Below are 19,764 nucleotides of genomic sequence, written 5' to 3'. Positions count from 1 at the left end.
AGCGGCAGGAGGCAGGAGCGCGGCGAGCTGTGGCGGCAGAGAATGGCGGTGAGGCGGCGGCAGAGGCTCGGGCCGGGCGGCGGGCGAGCGCTGCTGGGCGCGGTGCTGCTGTGCGTGTGGTGGCGGGCGGCGGCCGAGCGGGTCCGCTACGCCATCCCCGAGGAGCTGGGCAGAGGCTCGCTCGTGGGGCCGCTGGCGCGGGACCTGGGGCTCAGCGCGGACGAGCTGCCGGCGCGCAAGCTGCGGGTGGCATCTGCCGGCAAGAAGCAGCTGAAATACTTCACAGTGAATGAGGAGAACGGGAACCTGTACGTGAACGAGAGGCTGGACCGGGAGGAGATGTGCGGCGAGTCGGCGACGTGTTCGGTGAGCTTCGATGCCGTTGTTCACAACCCGCTGAATATTTTCCACGTCGAGGTGGCCATCGAGGACGTGAACGACAACTCCCCAGTTTTCAGCAAGGCTTCTGTGGAACTGGAAATTTTGGAGTTGACGCTTCCGGGTGCTCGTTTTCCGCTGGAGTTGGCCAGAGATTCTGATGCAGGAAGTAATTCCCTTCTGACTTACCATCTCACCAGCGACCCGTCATTTTCACTGTCAGTGAAGGAAAAGCCGGGTGGAAAGAAACAGCCGGAATTAGTGCTGGAGAGAGCGTTGGATCGGGAGAAGCAGAGTTCCTTCGATCTGATGCTGACAGCAGTTGACGGAGGGGAGCCTGCCAGGTCCGGGACATTGCAGGTTCTCATCAACGTGACAGACGCTAATGACAACCCACCCATGTTCAGTAAAAGCGTCTACGAGGCTCGAGTGGCAGAGAATCTTCCGGCGGGATCGATGGTGCTGCAGGTGCGGGCGACAGATGCGGACGCGGGCTCCAATGGGCGCGTGACTTTCTCCTTTGGCAACGTCCCAGATGGAGTGCGCCTCTTGTTTACTGTCAACAGCGAGAGTGGCGAGATTAGGACGGCGGGTGCCCTGGATTTCGAGGAGAAAAATAAATACGTTTTTGTCTTAGAGGCTACGGACGGCGGCGGACTCACCGATCACTGTGAAGTGCAGATCGACATCACCGACGAGAACGACAACGCGCCCGAGATCAACATTCTATCCCTTTCGAGTCCCGTGTCTGAGGACGCTCCGGTTGGCACCGTGGTGGCTCTCCTGAACGTAAACGACCCGGACTCTGGAGAGAACGGTCAGGTGTCGTGCGAACTGTCGGGCGAGGCGCCGCTGACGATCGTGGCATCGTCAGGAGGTTCGTACAAGGTGGTGACGGCGAGCGCGCTGGACCGCGAGCAGGCGTCCGAGCAGCGCGTGACGGTGGTGGCCCGGGACCGGGGCAGGCCGGCGCTGTGGAGCAGCACGGAGCTGGTGCTGGAGGTGTCGGACGTGAACGACAACGCGCCGGTGTTCGAGGAGGCGGCGTACAGCGCGTACGTGGCGGAGAACAACGCGGCGGGCGCGCTGGTGCTGCGCGTGCAGGCGCGGGACGCGGACGCGGGCGCCAACGGGCGCGTGAGCTACTGGCTGGCGGGCGGCAGCGCGGGCGCGGCGGGCGCGGCGCCGCTCGTGTCGGTGGAGGCGCGGAGCGGCGCGCTGTACGCGCAGCGCTCCTTGGACTACGAGCAGTGCCGCGAGTTCTGGGTGGCGGTGCGGGCGCAGGACGGCGGCGCGCCGGCGCGCAGCTCCACGGCCACGGTGCGCGTCTTCGTGCTGGACCGCAACGATAACGCGCCGCGGGTGCTCTGGCCGGCGGCGGACGCCCGAGGCGCGGCGGTGGGCGCGGCGGCGGCGGCGGCGGGAGAGGGTCCGGCAGCGGCGGCGTTCGAGGTGGTGCCGCGCTCGGCCGAGGCCGGCTACCTGGTGGCCAAGGTGGTGGCGGTGGACGCGGACGCGGGGCGCAACGCGTGGCTGTCGTACGAGCTGGTGCAGGCGTCGGAGCCGGCGCTGTTCCGCGTGGGGCTGCACAGCGGCGAGGTGCGCACGGCGCGCGCCGTGTCCGAGCGGGACGCGGCCAAGCAGCGAGTGGTGGCCGTGGTGAAGGACCACGGGCAGCCGGCGCTGTCGGCCACGGCCACGCTGCACGTGGTGCTGGCCGAGAGCTTGCAGGAGGCGCTGCCGGAGCTGAGCGAGCGGCCGGCGGGCGCCGAGGCGGCGGCGGCGGCCGAGCTGCAGTTCTACCTGGTGCTGGCGCTGGCGCTGCTGTCGGCGCTCTTGGTGCTGAGCGTGGCGCTGGCCGTGCTGGCGCGGCTGCGCCGGGCCGGGCCGCCCGCCGTGCTGCGCTGCCTGGGCGCGCAGCGCTTCTCGCTGGCCGGCGCCGCCTTCCCGGCCGACTTCTGCGAGGGCACCTTGCCCTACTCCTACAACCTGTGCGTGGCGGCGCCGGCCCGCGCCGCGCCCGAGGCGGCTTGGCCGCCGCCGCCGGTGCCCGTGCTGTCGGCGGAGGAGCTTCTGGGCGGGGATGACTGCGAGAAACCGAGCCTGGGTAGTAGCTCCGTGGCTGGAGAGCCGCCCGCCGACCCGGACGCACCACAGGTATGTAAACCTGAAAACTCCTTTAGTTCTACTTGTGCCTTTCTGAGGCATGGACGTGTTCCTTCGTTGGTGTTCCGGTCTGGTGTTGATTGGGTTATTTATTAGTTCTAGAAGCGTGCCGTTATGTATCCTCCTACCACTTTCAGCAAGCAGCCAGCCATTTACATTAATTATTTGATGGTAGTACCTGAGCGGTACAGACTAGAGATTTCGTTTCGAGTCCTGAACGGGTAGTTAGGTGGTCTGCCATTATAAAATCTAAGGTGTTTCGTGTTTGAAATTTTTTCTTCGACTCTCATTTCCCGAAACTCGTGTACTTGAACCTGTTTCACAGATGAACAAAAGCTGACCACTACTTTTGCGCCTTTGGAAGTTACATAATCCGTATCAAAATTCTGCGGAGGGTCGTGCCATGTTTTTCTGTAATGCTGATGCAGAAATGGTAGCACTAGGCTGCTTTCTTCCAGGCATTGTTTCTGCAATGGGAAATCGTTGGTATTGCTGTTTTCCAAATGAATATTACAGGTTGCTCCTCCCTAGACAATGTTCCCCTGTTTTGCCACGTATCTTCCGAAATTTTGCACAAGGCTGCTGCATAGATGACAGCGTTAAAGGATGGATAGGTTTTATCCACACATGAATTTTCGTAGGTCTTCGAGCAGCTTCTCATTTTAATATAGAATACTAATTCTTATTCTGTGTAATCAGGTACGATGATTTTGAATGACAGAATAGGAAAAATGGAATTCATGCTTGATGATATTTTTTTTCCTTCGTGATGTGTACGTGTTCACGACAGGGAAGTTATTGGTCTTGCCTCCGTTCTGAAGCAGAATGTAGGCCGTGTTTCAAGATAAGGTGTCTGCAAGAATTGTAGCTCAGAGAAGACTTAGTTAGAAGGTTAATTATCTCAGGCACTCTTTTTAATCTGCAGTTGCTTGGTGCTTTTTTTTTTTTTTTAATTTGGGTTCCCTGAAATCAGAAAAATGTGATAGAAATGACGTACTTCAGCAATGCATTTTAAGTGCTTTAGGCAAATATGTGTTAATGACCCTGCAAGCTGTAGTTCTCCGGGGAAGGCCTTGAGTATCACATTTCCTACTTCAGAGCCAGTTTCTTTGCTCGATTTGATAATGATTGATCCAAAAATTCGTAATGAAGATTATAATTTTGGAGTAGTAAGATAGGATTGATAATACTATGCGCTTCATATTATAAGAATCTTATTTATTTATGATATATCCACACAAATGGATTTTTTTCCGCGCTGTAGAAATAGCATAACCACAGGAGGACTCTACATCTTTCTCTATGCTGATCAGTTCAGGGTTGGGGATCGGCTGGAGAAAAGCCGAAGCAGGGTGGATGACTCCGTGGCGAATGTCCCGTCCCCGCAAGCTGCCCGTGGGCGAGGGAGCGCTCGGTGCTGCAGTGCCGGGAGGAGGCTGCGGGCGCCGCTGTTGACCGAGAGGAGCGAGGGGAAGCTCGGAGCGCTGCAGCTCCGCCCGCTGCGGAACGGATAACTCGATCGCTGGATTTCTAGCTCGGTGGCTGACCGGTCTACGATAGTTCCGGCGGGGAAGAACCGAGCTGCAGCGAAGCGGGGGAAACAGCGGCAGCGGCTGAAACACTGAGGATAATCCGCCGAGGAGAGATTCAATCGGCCATTCCCTGTCACACTCGGAGGCGGGCGGAGTGGGGGAGTCCCCGCAGTGCGGACCCGTGTTACAACGAGACAGAAGGATCTGCGGCAGATGCTGGGAGCGCTGATCTGGGGCCTGAATTGAAAAAGGAGGCGGATAATTAGTCGGAGGAGGGAACAGCCGGAAGTCGTGAGGTGAAGCGGCGGAGATGTTCGCAGCGAGCAGGCCCTGGGGCCGGCGGCAGCGAGCTCTCCTCTGGCTGATCCTGCTGGCGGCGTGGGAGGCGGCGTGGGGGCAGCTGCGCTACTCGGTGCCCGAGGAGATGCCCAAGGGCTCGTTCGTGGGCGACGTGGCCAAGGACCTGGGACTGCAGTTGTCGGCGCTAAGCGACCATGGCTTTCGCTTAATAGAGAGAGGTAGGACGCCGTATTTCGCTCTTCACGGGAAGACGGGACATTTAGTGACGGCCGAGAGGATAGACAGGGAGCAACTGTGCGAGGGTGTTCAGCAATGCATACTGCGCTGTGAGCTAATAGTGGAGGGGGAAATGAAGTTTTATCAAGTCGAAGTGGAAATCACAGACATTAACGACAACGCGCCCGGCTTCCGAGAGGCAGAAGAAGAACTCAGAATTAGCGAAACGACAGTCCCAGCGTCGCGGTTTCCCCTTGCTGAGGCTCACGACCCGGACTCGGGCCGAAATTCCCTGCAGAGCTACGAGCTGAGCGGTGACGAGCACTTCTCGCTGGCCGTGCAGGCGGGACCCGGCGGCGATCAGCGTCCCGAGCTGGTGCTGGCGAAGGCGCTGGACCGGGAGGAGGCGGCGTTTCACGAGCTGGTGCTGAGGGCGATGGACGGCGGCGATCCGGCACGGACGGGAACGGCTCGGATCCGAGTGACAGTGGTGGACGCGAACGACAACGCGCCGGTGTTCAGCCAGGCGGAGTACACGGTGCGTGTGCCCGAGGACGTGCCCGTGGGCTCCGTCCTCGTCACCGTCACAGCCACTGACGCCGACGAGGGGCTAAACGCACACGTGAGATACTCTTTAAAGAAAATAACAGAAAAAGTCTCACAGACATACCAGCTGGACGGCAACACAGGAGCGATCAAGCTATTAAGAAACTTGGATTTCGAGCAAGGTAAATCTTATGACCTGGAGGTGCAGGCACATGATGGTGGGGGACTTTTCGACGCGGCACAACTCACGATCACTGTAACAGACGTCAACGACAATGCTCCGGAAATAACAGTATCGTCAGCCCTGACTGAGATATCTGAGGATGCCCCCTCGGGCACTGTGGTGGCCCTGCTGCACGTAGAGGACCGGGACTCAGGAGCTAACGGCGAGGTGCGCTGCTCACTCGAAGGGAATGTCCCGTTCAGGCTGCAGAGCTCCCAAGGCAGCTACTACAGCGTGGTGACAGCGAGAGAGCTGGACCGAGAGCAGGTGTCGGAGTACAACGTGACGGTGCGGGCGGCCGACGGCGGGTCGCCGGCGCTGCAGAGCAGCGTGGTGCTGGCGCTGCGCGTGCTGGACGTGAACGACAACGCGCCGGTGTTCGCGGAGGAGCGCTACAGCGCGCGGCTGGCGGAGAACAACGCGGCGGGCGCGCTGGTGCTGACGGTGCGCGCGACGGACGCGGACTGGGGGCAGAACGCGCGCGTGCGCTACCGGCTGTCGGAGGGGCGGGTGCGGGGCGCGCCGCTGTCGTCGTACGTGTCGGTGCAGGCGGAGACGGGCGCGCTGTACGCGCTGCGCTCCTTGGACTACGAGCAGGTGCGCGAGCTGCGGCTGTGGGTGCGTGCGGAGGACGGCGGCGCGCCGGCGCTGAGCAGCAACGTGTCGGTGCTGCTGCTGGTCGTGGACGAGAACGACAACGCGCCGCAGGTGCTGTACCCGCCGCCGGCCGCGCTGCGGGCGGGCTCGGGCTCGGGCGGCGCGTGGTCGGGCGTGGAGCTGGCGCCGCGCTGGTCGGAGGCGGGCGCGCTGGTGGCCAAGGTGGTGGCGGTGGACGCGGACGCGGGTCAGAACGCGTGGCTGTCGTACGAGCTGGCCAAGGCCACGGAGCCGGGGCTGTTCCGCGTGGGGCTGCACAGCGGCGAGGTGCGCACGGCGCGCTCGCCGCTGGCCCGCGACGCGGCGCGCCAGAGCCTGGTGGTGGTGGTGAAGGACCACGGGCGGCCGGCGCTGTCGGCCACGGCCACGCTGAGCGTGGTGCTGGCCGAGAGCGTGGCCGAGCTGCTGGCCGAGCTGGGCAGCGCGGCCGACGAGGCGGCGGCGCCGGGCGAGCCTGAGGCCGTGAGCCTGACGCGCTGGCTCGTGCTGGCCGTGGCCGCCGTCTCCTGCCTCTTCGTCGCCTTCCTGCTGCTGCTGCTGGCGCTGCGCCTGCGCCGCTGGCGCCGCCAGCAGCTGCTGCCGCCCGCCGGCGGCGCCTTGCGCGGCGTGCCCGTCTCGCACTTCGTGGGCATCGACGGCGTGCGCGCCTTCCTGCAGTCCTACTCGCACGACGTGTCGCTCACGGCCGACTCGCGCAAGAGCCAGCTGCGCTTCTCGGCCAGCGGCAGCTGCTGCGACACCCTCCCGGCCCGGCCGCTGCCCGACGAGCCCGCGCCGCTGCTGGGGGACGAGGATCCTGCCGGCGCCCTTCCAGAGGATTCCGCTTCTCCCGCGGTGAGTTTCTGGGTTCATCTTGTTTGTGCGACGCTTCTCTTCGCTGCTCTACTCACATTTTTACTCGTCCGTGTACTGCATAGACATATTTGAAGACATGGAAGGTACATCCTCGTTTATCTGGACGCTGTTTTCTGGTGCTTCTTGCTGCCAGTGGACGTGGAGTCCTTTTTCAGTTTGACTTGGACGGGTTGGAGAAACGAGGTTTCTGTTGCGTGAAGGTCTTCTTTGTGTTTTTATCAAGTTTCATTTCTTTTCTTCTTCGTTTCCTCTGAGAAGTGTAATTCCTCTCAGAATTTCGGATATTGAATGGTTGTGTTGCATTATATGCATTTGGAATTAGCGGGTTTTGCAGGGTGATGTCTTTCCCTGATAGCACGTGTTCATGAGCAGGTTGAAGTTCTTTTGAAACAACACGTAGTGGCTTCGTGTAGAACATAATTTTAAACTGTGAGAATCATGAACCTTCCATGTTAGCCCTTTGCTGAAATAGGATTAACAGTTTTTGTGATTACTCGATGCTGTTATAGAGTCCTATGGCTTCTGCATTTGGGAGTGGTTTATTTTATTTAGCTGCGGACATTTCCTTTGGGTATCAGTGATCGTTCTCAGAAAGTGAGAGGTTTTCTGTACTGTTTTTCTTTCAAGAGACTCTGCAGTTGTAGCTTTCGTGTCGCGTAATGTTTCGGCAGGGTGAAAAATCTGCTTGTGCATATAGAGAGGTGTCTCAAAGTCTGCTGCGATTTTGTTTGGAAAATTCGAGAATGTGGAAGGTGTAAAGATGGTGTAGAAATTCAGTTTGTTTGTTGTTGTACGAGACCACACTTGTGGTTCCAGGCTTTTTTTTTTTTTTTTTTTTTTTCTTTTCCTTTATACTGTAGAAAGAAATTACATTAAGGTCCTGCGTGAGTGGGCATTAGTGTGATCTCTTGTGTTGGCGCTGTGTGGGCATTTTACTCACTGGATACCCTTCTCTTGTACCTGCTACTGTTGGGATAATCGGAAATGTCAGGCTGTTGAACGTTGCAGAGATGTCCAACTCCCCTTCCTGGTAAATGTACATGGATTGATGGTCGTGGATGTTAAAGATGTTTTATGTGAGATTTACACGTTCTTGCAGATTATGTTTTTCAGAGAATACCATCGAATTGTGCAGGGCTGGAGACAAGAGACCTGTGGCCTGACTGTGGAGTCTGTCGAAACAGGAGAGACATTGTTCTTTTCATGCTCAGTGTTCAGGCCTATTCTGTGAAATTTTCTTCTACCATGATAAGTTTGCCCTAAGAGGTCTTAGTTCAGCTGTGTGGGGAGCCCTGGGAGTGTCCTACTGTGTGCTTGTTGTTGTTTTTGTTTTTAATGAATGGTTTAATTAGGTACTTATGGCCTGTGGGTAAGGAACTTTGTGTGAAGCAAGTTCTGTATTCATCACCTGCTAAGTACCTGAACTCTGCTCCTGACATTGGTGCCATCATCATCAAGAGTCTGTGTTGATCCCGTCTTTTCTGTGGATGTAAACCTTATGTCTTGTTCGATTTTAGAGAAGTCCTTTTCAATGTTACTGGGAGAAATTCTCATCCTTTTAATATAGACAGGTTTAGAAGTGAAATATTATCCATGGCAATGGGAAGCTGTGCGAGAAACACTTGTTTTGTTGGATTCTCTTTGGGCTGAGGATAGACTTGTTTCTGAGAAGGTAATGTTGGAGACAAGGCCTGTGCTTTGTAGACTCACAGAGTTTATTCTTGATGTTCTGAAAATTGTCTGAAGGTGTCTTCCTTATTTGATATCCCATAATTTGGCCAGTTTGAGTCTTCATCATTTTGATTTTCTGTTTGATGATGTATTCTGTGAATGGTAATTCTTGGGCACTGATGGAAACCTTGTATTCAGAGTCGGAGAGTCACATACTCTCCTAAGATCGCATCTGCTGGGGAAAGATGATGTTACCTTTGAGTAATATTTGGTGCCTGGATCACAATTTGAGCTGCTGAGGTGTTATAGCCTTTACAACATTCCAGAATTATTGAAATTATTGTGAAGGGCACAAAAATCACTGTGCATGCATTCTTGTTTGTGATCCCTGGGATCTTAGAGGTCGTGAGAGCAACTTTTAATAGTGTCTCTCTCCTAAATTTGGTTTCGTGTTGTGTGATGACAGAAATAATTCTTTCCATAGAGAGGGCAGGTGCAGAAGTTTAGTGTGGTATAGTTCAAAATGGATAAAAGAGACCTATAAAGTTCCTTTTTTTTCTTGGTGGTTAGATGAGTCCCTAAACTATGGTTGCAAGCACTTTCCTTTTTTCATGGCCCAGGGGAATGAGTGGCTGGCGTGTGCAGTTTGAGGTCTTGTGTATGTGGTGCAAGAGAGTTTCTCTTGTTGTGTATCTACTACAACTGACAGAGTAAGAAACATTAATTCATGCATTGTGGTGGTCGCAGGATTGTTGTCAGAATAACCAGACCAAGTTTAGTTTCTCTGGAGATTTGGATTGCAGTTTGAGTAGATTGAGAGACTGGTTTAGATCCAGGAAATTGTTGTACCAAAAGATTTTTTTGTTTTAAAAATAGTTAGATTCATGCCTGGGGTGTAGGCCTGTGTCATTGTTTCCCTGCCATGCCTTTGCAAAAGGTCAATGACTGTCATTCTGCAATATTGAACTATGGACGGAATAGTTTTTAACGGGATGTGAAACATCTTTATTTGGTTCTTTGAAAGGCTTGGAAATGGCTTTGCACTTTTCCAGTACAAAACTATCAAGTATGTTCACAAAAATACAAAAAAGATTTCATAATTGAGGCAAAAAAAAAGCGTTATTCATTCTTACATAAAGCTCTAAATTTGCTTTAAACTCATCTCTTTCAGAGGTTACTTTATCCCATGTGAGAAAAGTAGTATTCAAGATACATAATGGAGAGCTGATAGGCTCCAAAACTCATCGCTTACAGTAGTTATCACAAAGCCCTGGCTCTAATAGCTCTATTACGGTTTTTAAAGGAGCATCTGTGTTCCTTTCCTTATTGCTCTGCCACAAATTCTTAAGTCTTACTTACATACAGTGGAAGTACAAGAGATGAACTGAATGTACCCAAAAGCACATCTCAAATGTAGTCGCATGAAATATCTGCGTCTGCGCTCGCGGTTTGCAGGCGGAGGAGAGCCCCCGGATCCGGTGCGGGCGCTGAGCCCCGCCCAAAGCCGGGCCCCCTTGAGCGCGGCCGTGCGGCGGCTGCAGTGGCGCGGCGGCGCCTCCGGGTGTCGCTGTTGGCCGCCGCCGAGCGGCGCTGGAGCCGCCGCCGCCGCAGCGTCCTGCCCCCGCAGGCTGCTCGCTCGCCCGGCGCCGGACACAGCGGCAGCGAGAGGCAGCGAGAGGCGGCGAGAGGCGGCGAGAGGCGGCCCTTGGCGGGGAGCAGCGGCGTCCGAGGCGGCCCGAGCGGGCTGGCTGCGCTGCCTGTGAGCGGTGCGTGCGGTGTGTGGCGAGAGCGGCTGCAAGGGAGGCAGGGCAGCGGCAGGAGGCAGGAGCGCGGCGAGCTGTGGCGGCAGAGAATGGCGGTGAGGCGGCGGCAGAGGCTCGGGCCGGGCGGCGGGCGAGCGCTGCTGGGCGCGGTGCTGCTGTGCGTGTGGTGGCGGGCGGCGGCCGAGCGGGTCCGCTACGCCATCCCCGAGGAGCTGGGCAGAGGCTCGCTCGTGGGGCCGCTGGCGCGGGACCTGGGGCTCAGCGCGGACGAGCTGCCGGCGCGCAGGCTGCGGCTGAGCGAGGAGAAGCAATACTTCACAGTGAATGAGGAGAACGGGAACCTGTACGTGAACGAGAGACTGGACCGGGAGGAGATGTGCGGCGAATCGGCGACCTGTTCTGTCAGCTTTGAGGCGCTAGTGCACAACCCTCTAAATGTTTTCCATGTAGACGTGGTGATTGAGGACGTGAACGACAACTCCCCAGTCTTTAGCAAGGCTATTCTGGACCTCGAAATAGGTGAATTAATCCAACCCGGTGCTCGTTTTCCCCTGGAGATGGCCCATGATGCGGACGTTGGAAGTAACTCGCTGCTGAGTTACCAACTCGACAGCAACCCGTCCTTCTCTCTGTCCTTAAAGGAGAGCCCCGATGGAGGCAAGCAGCCGGAATTAGTACTGGAGAGAGTGCTGGACCGAGAGAAGCAAAGCTCCTTTGAGTTGGTACTGACAGCAGTGGACGGCGGGGAGCCCGCGAGGTCCGGGATTGTCCAGATTGGGGTCAATGTGACAGACGCCAATGACAACCCGCCAGTGTTCAGTAAAAGCTTCTACGAGGCTCGAGTGCCGGAGAATCTGCCGGTGGGATCTCTTGTGTTGCGGGTGCAGGCGACAGATGCGGACGCCGGCATCAATGGGCGAGTCACCTACTCCTTGAGCAATGTTCCAGGCGCCATCAGCGAGTTTTTCGTTGTCGACAGTGAGAGCGGCGAGGTCAGGACGTCGGATGCCCTCGATTTCGAGGAGAAGAGTAAATACAGCTTCGGTCTAGAGGCGAGGGACGGCGGGGGTTTAGTGTCACACTGTAAGGTGCAAATAGAAATCACGGACGAGAACGACAATGCACCCAAAATTACAATACTGTCTCTATCGAGTCCGGTGCCTGAGGACGCGCCAGTTGGCACCGTAGTAGCCGTACTAAACGTAAAAGATCCGGACTCTGGAGAGAACGGTCAGGTGTCGTGCGAGCTGTCGGGCGAGGCGCCGCTGTCGATCGTGGCGTCGTCAGGAGGTTCGTACAAGGTGGTGACGGCGAGCGCGCTGGACCGCGAGCAGGCGTCCGAGCAGCGCGTGACGGTGGTGGCCCGGGACCGGGGCAGGCCGGCGCTGTGGAGCAGCACGGAGCTGGTGCTGGAGGTGTCGGACGTGAACGACAACGCGCCGGTGTTCGAGGAGGCGGCGTACAGCGCGTACGTGGCGGAGAACAACGCGGCGGGCGCGCTGGTGCTGCGCGTGCAGGCGCGGGACGCGGACGCGGGCGCCAACGGGCGCGTGAGCTACTGGCTGGCGGGCGGCAGCGCGGGCGCGGCGGGCGCGGCGCCGCTCGTGTCGGTGGAGGCGCGGAGCGGCGCGCTGTACGCGCAGCGCTCCTTGGACTACGAGCAGTGCCGCGAGTTCTGGGTGGCGGTGCGGGCGCAGGACGGCGGCGCGCCGGCGCGCAGCTCCACGGCCACGGTGCGCGTCTTCGTGCTGGACCGCAACGACAACGCGCCGCGGGTGCTCTGGCCGGCGGCGGGCGCGGCGGCGCGGCGGCGGCGGCGGGAGAGGGTCCGGCAGCGGCGGCGTTCGAGGTGGTGCCGCGCTCGGCCGAGGCCGGCTACCTGGTGGCCAAGGTGGTGGCGGTGGACGCGGACGCGGGGCGCAACGCGTGGCTGTCGTACGAGCTGGTGCAGGCGTCGGAGCCGGCGCTGTTCCGCGTGGGGCTGCACAGCGGCGAGGTGCGCACGGCGCGCGCCGTGTCCGAGCGGGACGCGGCCAAGCAGCGAGTGGTGGCCGTGGTGAAGGACCACGGGCAGCCGGCGCTGTCGGCCACGGCCACGCTGCACGTGGTGCTGGCCGAGAGCTTGCAGGAGGCGCTGCCGGAGCTGAGCGAGCGGCCGGCGGGCGCCGAGGCGGCGGCGGCGGCCGAGCTGCAGTTCTACCTGGTGCTGGCGCTGGCGCTGCTGTCGGCGCTCTTGGTGCTGAGCGTGGCGCTGGCCGTGCTGGCGCGGCTGCGCCGGGCCGGGCCGCCCGCCGTGCTGCGCTGCCTGGGCGCGCAGCGCTTCTCGCTGGCCGGCGCCGCCTTCCCGGCCGACTTCTGCGAGGGCACCTTGCCCTACTCCTACAACCTGTGCGTGGCGGCGCCGGCCCGCGCCGCGCCCGAGGCCGCTTGGCCGCCGCCGCCGGTGCCCGTGCTGTCGGCGGAGGAGCTTCTGGGCGCCGATTCCTGCGAGAAATCGAGCCCGATCAGCAGCGCCGTTGTGGGAATGGTGTCCGCCGAGCTCGACGCAACGCAGGTCTGTAAACCTGAATACTCCTTTATGTTCGCCTTGTTCCTTTTTGTGACATACTCCTCTTTTCCCTTTGTTTTTTCGCCTGTTGTTTTTCGGATTATATTTTAAGTCTTGAAAGAATGCAGTTCTGTGTCTTCCTACCACTTTCAGCAGGTAACCGGACTTTGCATTTAGTTATTTGATGGTAGTACCTTAGAGGTATTGACTAGAGGTTTCCTTTTGAGTCCTGAACGTAGTAGTTTGGTGATCTGCCATTAAAAAATCTAAGTTTGATTCTTCGTGTTTGAAACTTTTTCTTCGAATATCCTTTTCCCCAAACTCGTGTACTTGAACGTATCTCACGTCTGAACAAAAGCTGACCAATGCTTTTGCGCTGTTGGGTGTTACATCGCTATGAAAGCACCGCGGATTGCCGTCTCATGTTTTGCTCTAAGTCTGATGCAAAAATGGTAGCACTAGGCTGTTTTCTTCCGGACATTGTTTCTGTAATGGGAAATCGTTGGTATTGCTGTTTTTCAGAGGAATATTATAGGTTGCTAGACAATGTTCCCATATTATCATGTGTCTTCCGAAGTTTTGCACAAGACTGCTACATTGGTGACAGCTTTAATGGAATGGATAGCTTTAATCCAGGCACGAATTTTCGTAGGTCTTCGAGCAGTTTCTCATTTTACTATTGAACACTAACTGTTTTTCTATATGATCAGATATGAGGTTCTGGAATAACAGAGTGGGGAAATTGGAATTGAAGCTTGCTGCTGGAGTTTTTTTTTCTTCTCCGACAAATATACGTGTTCACGACAGGGAAGTTATTGGTCTTTCATCCCTTCTCAATGAGGAGAATGTAGGCTAAGTTTTAAGATAAGGTATCTGCAAGAATTGTAGCCCAGAGATGTCTTACTTAATCTGCTGTTGCTTGATGGGTTGTTGTTCGGTATTTTTTATTTATTTTATTTGCTTCCCTGAAACCAGAAGAGTGGGGTAGGAACGACGTACTAAAAGCAATCCATGTCCTGTGCTTTAGGAAAATATATGCTAGTGAGCCTGATAGCTGTAGTTCTGCGGGAAATGGTCTAATTATCATATTCCCTGCTTTAGAGCCAGTTTCTTTGGTATAGTCAATGATGAGTGCTCCAAAAATTCGTGATGGAGATTGTAATTTTGGAGTAGTAAATTAAGATTGATAATACTGTGCTCGTTATATAATGAGAATCTTTTTTACTTAAGTTATATCCACACTAATGACTTTTCCCGCGTGGTGGAAATAGCATAACCACAGAGGGAATTTACATTTTTCTCTCTGATGATCAGTTTAGGGTTGTGGATCGGCTGTAGAAAAGCCGAAGCGCGGGCGATATCTCCGTGGCGAATGTCCCGTCCCCGCGAGCCGCCCGTGGGCGAGGCAGGGCGGGCAGCGCTCGGTGCTGCAGTGCCGGGAGGAGGCTGCGGGCGCCGCTGTTGACCGAGAGGAGCGAGAGGAAGCTCGGAGCGCTGCAGCCCCGCCCGCTGAGGGTAGACTCGATCACACGATCGCTAGATTTCTAGCTCGGTTGCTGAGCTGTCTACGATAGTTCCAGCAGCGCAGAAATAAGCTGCAGCGAACCGGGGGGAACGGCAGCAGCGGCTGAAAGCGTAAGGATCATCCGTGATCGGCGGCGGAGAGTTGCCGGCGGCGGAGATGTGCGCGGCGGGGAGGTGCTGGAGCCGGCGGCAGCGAGCTCTGCTCTGGCTGATCCTGCTGGCGGCGTGGGAGGCGGCGTGGGGGCAGCTGCGCTACTCGGTGCCCGAGGAGATGCCCAAGGGCTCGTTCGTGGGCGACGTGGCGAAGGACCTGGGACTGCAGTTGTCGGCGCTAAGCGACCGTGATTTTCGCTTAATAGAAAGAGGCAGGAGTCAGTATTTCGCTCTGCACGGGAAGACGGGACATTTAGTGACGGCAGAGAGGATCGACAGAGAGCAGCGGTGCGAGCGTGTGCAGCAATGCGTGCTGCGCTGTGAGCTGATAGTGGAGGGGGAGATGAAGTTTTATGAAATCGAAGTGGAAATCACAGACATTAATGACAACGCACCCAGCTTCCCAGAGGCAGAAGTAGAGCTTCGAATGAGCGAGATGACAGACCCGGAATCGCGATTTCCCCTGGCTGGCGCTCACGACCCAGACTCGGGCCCGAATTCCCTGCAGAGCTACGAGCTGAGCGGTAACGAGCACTTCTCGCTGGCCGTGCAAACGGGCCCCGGCGGCGATCAGCGTCCCGAGCTGGTGCTGGCGAAGGCGCTGGACCGGGAGGAGGCGGCGTTTCACGAGCTGGTGCTGAGGGCGATGGACGGCGGCGATCCGGCACGGACGGGCACGGCTCGGATTCGAGTGACGGTGCTGGATGCGAACGACAACGCGCCGGTGTTCAGCCAGGCGGAGTACACGGTGCGTGTGCCCGAGGACATGCCCGTGGGCTCCCTCCTCGTCATCGTCACAGCCACAGACGCAGATGAAGGGCTGAATGGACAAGTGAAATACTCGTTAAAGAAAACCACAGAAAAAATCTCGCGGATGTATTATCTGGATGTCAATACAGGAGCCATCAGTCTGTTGCGCAGCTTGGACTTTGAAGAAGACGACTGCTATGAACTGGAGGTGCAGGCACATGATGGTGGAGCCCTTTTCGACACGGCCAAACTCACGATAACCGTGACAGACGTAAACGACAACGCACCAGAAATAACAGTATCGTCAGCCCTGAATGAGATCTCTGAAGACGTTCCGTCCGGGACGGTTGTAGCCCTCCTACACGTGCAGGACCAGGACTCGGGGGACAACGGCCAGGTGCGCTGCTCACTCGAAGGAGATCTGCCGTTCCGGCTGCAGAGCTCCAACGGAAGATATTACAGCGTGGTGACAGCGAGAGAGCTGGACCGAGAGCAGGTGTCCGAGTACAACGTGACGGTGCGGGCGACCGACGGCGGGTGGCCGGCGCTGCAGAGCAGCGCGGTGCTGGCGCTGCGCGTGCTGGACGTGAACGACAACGCGCCGGTGTTCGCGGAGGAGCGCTACAGCGCGCGGCTGGCGGAGAACAACGCGGCGGGCGCGCTGGTGCTGACGGTGCGCGCGACGGACGCGGACTGGGGGCAGAACGCGCGCGTGCGCTACCGGCTGTCGGAGGGGCGGGTGCGGGGCGCGCCGCTGTCGTCGTACGTGTCGGTGCAGGCGGAGACGGGCTCGCTGTACGCCCTGCGCTCCTTGGACTACGAGCAGGTGCGCGAGCTGCGGCTGTGGGTGCGTGCGGAGGACGGCGGCGCGCCGGCGCTGAGCAGCAACGTGTCGGTGCTGCTGCTGGTCGTGGACGAGAACGACAACGCGCCGCAGGTGCTGTACCCGCCGCCGGCCGCGCTGCGGGCGGGCTCGGGCTCGGGCGGCGCGTGGTCGGGCGTGGAGCTGGCGCCGCGCTGGTCGGAGGCGGGCGCGCTGGTGGCCAAGGTGGTGGCGGTGGACGCGGACGCGGGTCAGAACGCGTGGCTGTCGTACGAGCTGGCCAAGGCCACGGAGCCGGGGCTGTTCCGCGTGGGGCTGCACAGCGGCGAGGTGCGCACGGCGCGCTCGCCGCTGGCCCGCGACGCGGCGCGCCAGAGCCTGGTGGTGGTGGTGAAGGACCACGGGCGGCCGGCGCTGTCGGCCACGGCCACGCTGAGCGTGGTGCTGGCCGAGAGCGTGGCCGAGCTGCTGGCCGAGCTGGGCAGCGCGGCCGACGAGGCGGCGGCGCCGGGCGAGCCTGAGGCCGTGAGCCTGACGCGCTGGCTCGTGCTGGCCGTGGCCGCCGTCTCCTGCCTCTTCGTCGCCTTCCTGCTGCTGCTGCTGGCGCTGCGCCTGCGCCGCTGGCGCCGCCAGCAGCTGCTGCCGCCCGCCGGCGGCGCCTTGCGCGGCGTGCCCGTCTCGCACTTCGTGGGCATCGACGGCGTGCGCGCCTTCCTGCAGTCCTACTCGCACGACGTGTCGCTCACGGCCGACTCGCGCAAGAGCCAGCTGCGCTTCTCGGCCAGCGGCAGCTGCTGCGACACCCTCCCGGCCCGGCCGCTGCCCGACGAGCCCGCGCCGCTGCTGGGGGACGAGGATCCTGCCGGCGCCCCAACCTCGGATAGCCTCGTGCCATCGGTGAGGTATTTTTTCCCAGATTTTCTCTACGACACTTCCTCATGGTACTGCTTTGCCTTTTCCCCGCCGTGTACGATGCCTTGTATAGGAGATTTTTCTCGACAGCTAAGTAAAAATTTCTTCGGTGACATTCTGGGTGATGCTGCCCATTCCTCTCGTTCAGGGATCATCAGGTGTGTCCTCCACTTTCTAGTTATTCAAGAAGGAAGGAGAGAAAAGACTGCTGTTTTCAGGCTGTCCTTTATGTGTGAAGTTTGGGTATTGATCAGCTTCTGGGTACCCCTTCCCTATGTCACCTGTGCTGTGTAGAATCCGTTTTCCTGTTAGGAGAGATCTTCTGAACTGATGTATCACGTTATTAAGGAATTCACCTTTTTATCAGGCTCATGTTTCTTTCCAATAGCACAAGTGCTTAAATAGTTTGAATGTCTCAAAGAAAAAAAAAAAGCTGATGGCTTTGCGTGGAACTTTTCAGCATGTTGTTCTCAGCCTTTATTGTTCTGCATGATACATAGTGGTGGTCAGCAGAAAAAGTCTTTGCATCATGCATGCTTTGATCTTTATCCCCAGTAGAGGGTTGGTACTGGCAAGAAGTGGTCCTTGATGGTATCTGTTTGCCTGTTGTGAAGATGAGGGATCCTCTGGAGGTGTTGACTCTTTGGAAACTTTTGGGCGGCTGCAAGTGGAGAAGGAAATGAAGGAGGAAATGGCAGAATGGCTTTTTCTTTTTCTTTATTTTCATGGTGGAGCTACGTCAGAGGAAGCTGGATGAGCCTGGGCTATAAAATATTTAGCATGGCAAGAGAATTGCCTGAATGGGGAGGGAGAGATTCAAGGTGCACTAGGAGATAGAAGGCCGGCTGAATTCCCCCAGTGCAGATATTCTCTGACTCAGTGTCTCTGGAAGCCTTCTCAGCTATTCCTTTCAAACCTAAGAAGTCTCTTCACAGAATTTCAGAGAGCAGGCAAATGCAGCTTCCATGGTACAGAGATGTAAAAATATCTGTGTGGAATTGGTGGTGGGAAGAAAAACGGTCTGGAGAACTGGGTCTCCACTTTCAGATTTTCTTAAGATGCATGGGTGAAGGAATGCTATGGACAACGTGAAGGGTTGGAAATTTGTGTTCTGTGAGCTGTGTGTGAATGTCTGCTGAACGTCTCAAGGAAATGTTTTTCCTTTCCAGTTCCTATCTCTAGTATGAAGCAATGCAAGGTTTATCTTCTCAAGTTAGTTGTTTAGACGATATTTATTCCAGCATTAGTTTGAACCCTGGGAGGTTCTTACTAAGTATTTGCATGTCATCATAATTATATAACTTCAAAGTTCAATTTTCTGCTTATGGAAGATGCTGTATGGGAAGAGCAAGCAATACACTCTATGCCTATAAACAACATTATTAATCATCTACTCTGAGTTATGTAATCCAGAAGTGTGTTGTGAGCTCTTCAATTCTGCAGGTGTTCACTTTCTATCTCGCTCTCCTGATGATCTGAAGGTGGTTCTTTCCTGTTTATAGGTGAAAAGAGACAGATTTTCATGGACATGTTTCTTTAAAATGTCTCTGTAATAAATGCTTTTTCTTGTCACATGTCTAGGGCAAGAAATCAAATATTATCCATGGTAAGCAGATACTGCCTGATCAACCTTCCTTTTGGTGGAATCTCCTTCTAATCTAAGAGATCTGTGATAACCATGTGAGCTATGAAGGGTTAGTGGGGAATGTTGGTGTGTGGCATGTGAGGAGGTGCTGGTGCAGACCTGGCATGAGTTTTGTTCATCCTGTGGGCTGTTGCTGTCCTCATGAAGATGAGTCAGGAGGAGTCTTATGATTTTATATCATGTGTTTTGGCCTGAAATGGCCTAGTTTGGGTTCCATATTCTTTCGCATTAAGAGTAGCAGTAACACATGTTTTGAGGAGTCCATATGATGGAGAATAAAGATGTTGCCTTTGAGCTGATGCTTGGATACCTGGGTCTTGGAAAGAGCTGGTAATAATTTATGGTCTGTAAAACATTTTCCACTTTTTCATATAATGGGGAGGAGCAGAATAATCTTAGTTGTGATGCTTGGGATGAGAGAAGCTGCTGCACAGAGCTTTTCTTTGAATGATGACTGTATGGAAATTTTGCTTTCATGTTATGTTTGGGCAGAGAGAAGAAGTCTGTCTATCCAGAGCCAGGGCCGGTGCTGGATTTCACTCAAAAGGAATGAATGCTCAAAAGGAATGAATGGATGGTGTCTGTTTGTTCCAACAGTTAGATTAGGCCCACAGCTGTAGTTCCAAGCTTTTTCTTTGTCTTCTTATGCAAGGAAATGACTGTGTGGTGTCTATGTAGTGAGCTCCTGTGTGAGGCCTCTTGTGTATCAGTTACAATTGAGTTTCCTGTCTTGTGTGTACACTGCAGTTGGCACAATTTGAAATGTGAGGCCATGATTGATACTTTTCTGGTGACTCTCCATGCTTGACTGCGCAGATGTAGTGTTTCTTTTGGACTTTTGGTTTGGATTGCATTGGTTGGTTGTTTGTTTGTTTGCTTTGATATTTTTCAGGGAGTGAAGCTGATTCTCATTGTGCCGGACAATGCTGCAAACTCCAAAACATAATTATCCAGCAGGCAGCGAATCTCTCATCCATACCTTGAAGCCATACATGTAATCAGAGACTCATGATTTTCAAACACAGAATCACAGAATGATTTTTTGTTGAAAAGGACTTTATAGATCATCCTGTTCCAGCTGTTCTGCCACAGGCAGGGACAT

The 19,764-nt window shown here is 56.1% G+C and overlaps 1 protein-coding gene and 2 pseudogenes across 3 annotated transcripts in view; all 3 read left to right on the top strand.

Annotated features, from left to right (window-relative positions):
* Positions 1 to 42: 42 nt before the first annotated feature.
* On the top strand, positions 43 to 4,058 carry LOC306808877 (protocadherin gamma-B5 pseudogene; annotated as a pseudogene). Its single transcript has 2 exons — positions 43 to 2,535; positions 3,858 to 4,058. The product of its transcript is annotated as a protocadherin gamma-B5 pseudogene (transcript).
* A 328-nt stretch (positions 4,059 to 4,386) lies between these two features.
* Positions 4,387 to 10,035, top strand: LOC306808876 (protocadherin gamma-A12 pseudogene; annotated as a pseudogene). The gene is made up of 2 exons: positions 4,387 to 6,852; positions 10,000 to 10,035. The product of its transcript is annotated as a protocadherin gamma-A12 pseudogene (transcript).
* A 6-nt stretch (positions 10,036 to 10,041) lies between these two features.
* The window catches only part of LOC306808875 (uncharacterized protein), a 111,191-nt gene continuing 101,468 nt past the window's right edge, over positions 10,042 to 19,764 (top strand). The window contains 4 exon segments of the mRNA XM_079319887.1: positions 10,042 to 12,104; positions 12,107 to 12,861; positions 14,522 to 17,002; positions 18,599 to 18,623. Of these exon segments, the coding sequence (XP_079176013.1) occupies positions 10,397 to 12,104; positions 12,107 to 12,861; positions 14,522 to 17,002; positions 18,599 to 18,623 (4,969 nt within the window). The 5' untranslated portion in view covers positions 10,042 to 10,396.

Source organism: Erithacus rubecula (genome assembly GCF_903797595.1).
Source record: "Erithacus rubecula genome assembly, chromosome: 16".
Lineage (NCBI taxonomy): Eukaryota > Metazoa > Chordata > Aves > Passeriformes > Muscicapidae > Erithacus > Erithacus rubecula.
The sequence above is the reverse complement of the archived record's forward strand: the minus strand, read 5'-3'. Positions and strand labels throughout refer to the sequence as shown.